Here is a 6,369-nt window from a genome sequence, read left to right as displayed (position 1 = left end):
ATTTATGACACCAAGGATTAAAAAAATTAAACTTACTGTAAAAATATAAAGCTTTAAATCTAACCACAAACTTTAGATTTCATTTAATGCATAAAACATTCGGCTGCGTTGTAAAGTTTTAAAATCAGAATTTAGCTTTCACATTGTTTTAATTATTATTCTAATGCTAGTTTTGTTTTAAATTATATTCAGCTGTTTAAGATATTTTGCTAATATTACATTTTAGCTTCTGTTTGCAAACAGTTTTATGGAGCAAGTTTAGCTCATACCTAGCTTTACCACCTTTAGCTACTGTTGTGGCAGTGTCAAGCAGTAGCTGAAGAAGTTTCGGCTTTTTTTCGTGTTTAAAACTTGCTTTGGTTTCGTCAATTTTAGCTTGTTTAGGCTACATTAAGCTATTGATAATTTTAGCTTGTTGTAACCATTTGCTTGCCAATTTTAACACTTGTCTGTTTTGCTAATTTTAGCTTGCAGCTAATGCTTCACTGTAAGTTTCAGCTTGTTTTGCTAGCATTAAGTTTGTTAATGTTTAGCAGGTTTTGCACTGAGTTTCCTGCAGTTGAAGGATGTGTCCAGCAGGTGGCAGCAGCTCAAACATCAGCTTCTTGTTGAATTTAGAGTTTTTAGACTTTAAATTTACAAGTTCATTCTACAAAATTAATCATTTTATATTTGAAATAATTCTTATCCAGAACCTTCAGGTTATTAAAGAACTTTGACAAATCCAGTAAAAACAAACACTGGCATCATTATCAAGGCATCGTTTATTTGACCCACTTTCAAGATTTAACAAAAACCGTCGGGACTTTGTGGAAAACGTTAATGCAAAAGAAACTTAAAGGCAGTCACAAATGCAGCAACATGTTTTTAACAGAATACAAAAAGAGGGGATGGATCGGCCGAGTCTCCATTTAGAGGAATGTTGATTCATGGAGGGGGCGGAGCCTAAGGGGGCACGTCTACGGGGAGATCTGAGGGGGACGAGGTCTGGGTGAAATTGGGGAGGGGGTGGTCCCGCAGGAGTTTAGAGCTGCCCACAGTTGGCGATGACGAGCTTAGCCTTGGGTTTTCCTGACGCAGTGCCGTACTTCTCCATCTTACTCACCACGTCCAACCCCTCCACCACGCTGCCGAACACCACGTGCTTCCCGTCGAGCCTGCAGGCAGAGGGCAGGGAGGAGAAAACCCATCAGAGTGTTAGAGACTCACTGATCCTGTTTCATCCAGCTGGAGTGAATTTTTATCAAACTTTTCAAAATTTGCAAAAAACTTGAATCTAGACTTTTTCCATCTAGTTTCCCTCTCGACTGTTTGTGAATAAACGAGGCTACGCAACGCGTGATTACATCAGACGAGGCTACGCAACGCGTGATTACGTCAGACGTTGACGACAAGCTTTGCGGTAGTAAACAGGAAGTGAAACTTGCTAACTAGCAGAGGCTAATCATCTCGGGAAAATGGAGCGATTTTTTTTCGTGAATGTCTTGCTATTGGGCAAGTTGTAATTATTCTATGTATTCAGCTACAGGCTGTTTAACGCTGCCAGGAGACGTAGGGAAATAAACACAATGTTAAACTACGCAGCACCGACGAGGCAGGAAAGCGTAAACAGCTGAACGTCACGTGAGGTAAATATGCGCTACGTCAGAATTTATTCAGCAAACGTGTTTCCATCTCCAGTTTTGCACATTAACTAATTTGTGAATCATCCAAAAACCACCTCAAGCGAGCGTAAAAACTTTAGCGAATTGAGTTTTTTTTATTTTGCTTTTTCCATCCGACTTTTTTTTCCGCATTTTTAATGCGACACTTCTAAATGTGCATGAAAAAGCCTTGATGGAAACAGTTAATGTGAGTGAACACTCAGCTGCAGTCATCTCCACGCCACAGTTCAGTGTTCACAGCTTAAGAAAGTTTAAGACTTTAATCCCTCTTTACTGCCACTTCAAATAAATTTAAGACAATTAAACCAAAAACTGACATTTTCAAGAGACATTTGGCAAATTAAAAAAAAAAATGTTACCAATTATAATATTTGAGATGAATTAGTCGCTCTACTTACAATGTTTTAACATTATGACCTGTGAAAGACTGATTTAAGACATTTTAAGGTTAATTAAGGCCTTATAAGACTAAGGATCTGCAGGAACCCTGGATTTAAACCCTGGATTTAAATCTGAACATCAGTTTTCAGTCAGATCAGGAGCAGAAATCAACCAGACCGATTCTGTTACTGTAAATAAAAACAATCCTGTTCAGTTAAACTGGACTCGAGTTTTAACACGTAAATCCTGTTTAGTAACGTTAACTCCAACACTGACCTCTTCTAAACCTGAAACTCTGGATCAACTCCTGATTTCAGAACCATTAAAGTGAAAGTCCTGGGCTCTGGACCGGGTCAGGGCCTACCATGTGGTCTTCACTGTGCAGATGAAGAACTGCGACCCGTTGGTGTTGGGCCCGGCGTTGGCCATGGACAGGATGCCGGGGCCGGTGTGCGTCAGCTGGAAGTTCTCGTCGGCGAACTTGTTGCCGTAGATGGACTTCCCGCCGGTTCCGTTGTGGTTGGTGAAGTCTCCTCCCTGCAGGTCCAACAGTTTCATTTTAAAACCCCCTGAAGGAGCCGGACCCTGACAGCAGCGGACCGGCGAGGCCTCACCTGGCACATGAAGTCTGGGATGATGCGGTGGAAGCAGCTGCCCTTGTAGCCAAAGCCCTTCTCTGAGGTGCACAGAGCGCGGAAGTTCTCCGCCGTCTTCGGCACCACGTCGGAGCGGAGCTGAAGGACGGGAACAAAGAAAAATTAATTTAAAAACTGTGAAACTGCAGACGCCTGGAGCAGAACCTGACCAGAACCGGTCTGCACATGTCACAGCAAATTAAACCCATCAGTTCACCTCTTAACTTTGGTTTTAATTTATTTTATTAAGACAGTGGCTGTAATAAAACATAAGCTTTACTTCATCAAATCAAGTTAAAGTTTATTTTTAAATAAGAGAAAGTTTCAGCCCATCAGCAGCAGGTGGTTTATTACCTGCACTGAAACAAGCCTCACCTGGTGCACAAACTTTATCAAATCTAACTAAAGTTTGTTCTTTTATCTTAAATTAACTTAGTGACTTTACACAACTTTTGATTTCAGATCCATTAAACAGCAAATTCTCCCTTCAGTTTATTTAAATCAGGTGTGTTTAAACATTTAGTCACATGGACCAAAAACATTTCTCCTTTACCTGCTCAACAATAAACTAAACATTGAATACTTAAATTAAATATAAAGCAGTCAGATTTATTGCTGGAAATGTGTGTAAATTTATTTAGATCCAAAAGTTTTAAAGTGTTTTGCAGGTTTCAATTATTGAAACAAAGTTTGCATTTTTCTAGTTTATAATTGGGGAATAAAGAACCAAATTTAGTTAACTTTGATAAATAAAATCAGGATTTAGTCACTGTTTTGTTGAAAAATACCTGCTGTATTCAGACAAATTTAATAAGTTAATTAAAAGTGAATCGGAGGCAACAAATCAGGTTTTCAGCAGAAGTCACAGGATGTGTAAAAAACTACGAGCCTGGTTATTTAAAGACTGATTATTGGTGTTGTTGCCAATTTTATTTATTGGAAGATTTTACTTTGTGATAATTTAGCCATAATTAAACACTGAAAGTCTGTCTACACCTGTCAGACACATTGTAAACAAATTAGTGTTAATTCTTCAGGGGCCAAACTTTGGACACCCCCTGATTTAAAGCATTTTTATTTCCCTGTGTGCCTTAATATTTTATTTTATCTCTAACTCTTACTTGAACAGTTGCTGCTGCAATAACTGCAATTTACCCCAAAATTATATTATTCATATTTTAATGGTTAAAAAAATGAGAGTTAAACTGCAGGTATCAATTTAAATTGCACCTTAAAGAGGATTATTTAATAAAAACAACAAATAAAACATAATAAAAACAAATAAAAGCAATAATAAAGCTGTCAGCTGTTTTTGGGACAGAAGAACCGCAGAGACCCCCCACCACCCCCGCACCGCTGCAGACCGGCGAACCGCCGCGACGTGCCCGGATACAAACACCGGAAGTTACCGGTAACCCTAAACCCTGTCTGGGTTTAAACCCGAACACAGGGGGGTTCTGGACTGGACGTGTTAACCTGCAGGTCCGGGCCGGGCCCACCCGGACCGGGGAACGCCCAAACAGGGAAACAAAATGGCGGGACTCGGTGTGCTAACCGCAGTTAGCTTTAGCCAAAGTGGACAGGAACCATTAAAACTCGGGTGGAACCAAAACGTGTCGGGTACCACCCTGCGGCCGCCTCCTGCTTGGTGCAGACGGAGCCCCGCCCCCCCGCATAGACCGCACCGGATGAGTGGAACTTTCCAGAACTGGTCCCGGGCCTGCCTCAACAGACCCAGTTAGCTTTAGCCACAGAGCTAAAGAACCAGCGGGTTGGTCACGAGTTCAAACCCACAGACCCACCCGGGGATGGAGCGTTATGTGTCAGAACCACACAGGAAGTCCCGTGAAGGCGCGTGGCGCTGCAGACAAAAGAGCCACGAGGCTCCGCGTGACTGCGGCGTGTTCCCGCAGGTGCAGCCAGGCCTCTGCGGATGATTCACCGCTGAAGCTCGAGCTCTAAGCGGAGAAGGCCGCGCGCTGTTAGCCACATTAGCTACCCGCTAGCTGCCGGCTCCCGTTACCTCCATGACGATCCGGCCCAACGGAGCATCGTTAGCGGTGATGTCGAAGAAGACCCTGGGTAGAACCATCGTGGCTGCTTGACGCGGGGCGGCTGGACTGTTCCGGAGAAAGAGACACGGCGGGCCGCAGGGAACCGAAAAAGATGGCGGCTTGACGATTAAATTTATATAAGACGCTTGTAGGCGGAGTCTTAACGGAGTCCACCAATCAGTGACGCGGAAGTGATTGACTGACGCTTGAATCAGCCTATCAGCGATCAGCCTGTGTTTTACTGGCTCTGCACATTTCACACAGCGCTGCTTTCACCCCGCGGTGCACACCGGACAGAACGCGCGTGGACGTTTAAAGCTGCTGGGTCTAAGCACCGCCCCACTGAGGTGTCCCAGTGTTGAAGCGAACCTGAGCAACACGCGCCAAAGATCAGACACGTGAACGTGAAAAAGCCCCGCAGTGGGAGCGCGCTCCCGCTGACAGGGCAAATGAGGTGTGCGCAGTCCCGCGGTCAGACTGGGCGCGGTCGGATCAGGAAAGCTTTTTTATTTTTGCAAAGGTGAGACACGAGGCTTCGGCAGGGGGGCGGAGCTTATTGTCATTAAAAGTTTATTTTATACCACTAGAATAATTATAGTTTATCTGGTTGAGTAAGTTTATTTTACTAGTGCGTTGTTCATCTTATACATTGATGAAGTTTTTTTGTCAAATGAAAAACAAAATTAACAGTTTATTACAATTTTTTGGGGACCCCCTAATATAGCTCACAGACCCGTGGGGGTCCTGGGACCCCAGTTTGAGAACCTCTGCAGTGAAAGTCTGTCTTCATAAACACTTGTTTTAAAAACACTAGACTGAGCCGTCCACTGTGACAGATCACTAATAAACTATGTCAACAACTCATCTTTAATGTTTTCACAATAAAGTTATATAATTATTGTTTAATTTCATTCAACAGTCATGAACAGCAGGTGTGAGGAAAATATATCAAATAAAGATCTAAACCAGTCCTGAAGTCTGTTCATGAACCTATTCTGACTTTAAATGTGAATAAAGTCAACCTGTGACCTTTGACCTGCTCTGAGCTTCTCAGTAAACCTGCAGCAAAGAAAACCAAGAACCAAACCTCCTCCTGCTGCTTTGTTGTCTCGTCTTAAAGGTTTTGATACTTTTATACTGAAAGGATTTGATACTGGAGATAATTTAAGATAAGATAAAAATAAGATAAGATAAAACTTTATTGATCCCACAGTGGGGAAGTTTTCACATTACAGCAGCTCAAAACAGGACAGGGTGAGATAGAATCAAGAAAGATAAGTAAAAGAAAAAAAAACATGATACTCGTAATAACAATGTACATATACCTAGTACAGTAGATAAATGAATATATATGCAGGTGCATATTAGTGATGGCAGTGCAGGTGAATTGTCCAGGTGACTGATGACATCATGATGTGTTCTCCTGATGCATCTCAGTAATCCAGGTAAAAAATCAAAAATAAAAAAATTGTATAGGTCTTCTGGACGGGTTCTTCTCTAATGAAACGTTTCGTCTCTCCTCCAAGAGACTTCTTCAGTCTGAGAGTTGTATATGCTGTTAAGTGCCAGGAGGACTGCGACCAGTTATACATCGGGGAAACAAAGCAACCACTGTTCCAAAGAATGTCCCAAGAC

General features: G+C 42.2%; 1 protein-coding gene across 1 annotated transcript; it reads right to left on the bottom strand.

The window, feature by feature from the left end:
• Positions 1-745: 745 nt before the first annotated feature.
• Positions 746-4,845, bottom strand: ppiaa (peptidylprolyl isomerase Aa (cyclophilin A)). The gene is made up of 4 exons (XM_014022822.1): positions 4,704-4,845; positions 2,660-2,779; positions 2,410-2,582; positions 746-1,157 (listed from the first exon to the last, which is right to left on the bottom strand). Exons 1-4 carry the CDS (start codon positions 4,770-4,772, stop codon positions 1,025-1,027), a joined length of 495 nt encoding a protein of 164 aa, XP_013878276.1. The 5' UTR covers positions 4,773-4,845; the 3' UTR covers positions 746-1,024.
• Between the last annotated feature and the right edge of the window lie 1,524 nt (positions 4,846-6,369).

Source organism: Austrofundulus limnaeus, unplaced genomic scaffold, assembly GCF_001266775.1.
Source record: "Austrofundulus limnaeus strain Quisiro unplaced genomic scaffold, Austrofundulus_limnaeus-1.0 Scaffold343, whole genome shotgun sequence".
Classification (NCBI taxonomy): domain Eukaryota; kingdom Metazoa; phylum Chordata; class Actinopteri; order Cyprinodontiformes; family Rivulidae; genus Austrofundulus; species Austrofundulus limnaeus.
This window is presented reverse-complemented; position numbering and strand designations above follow the sequence as displayed.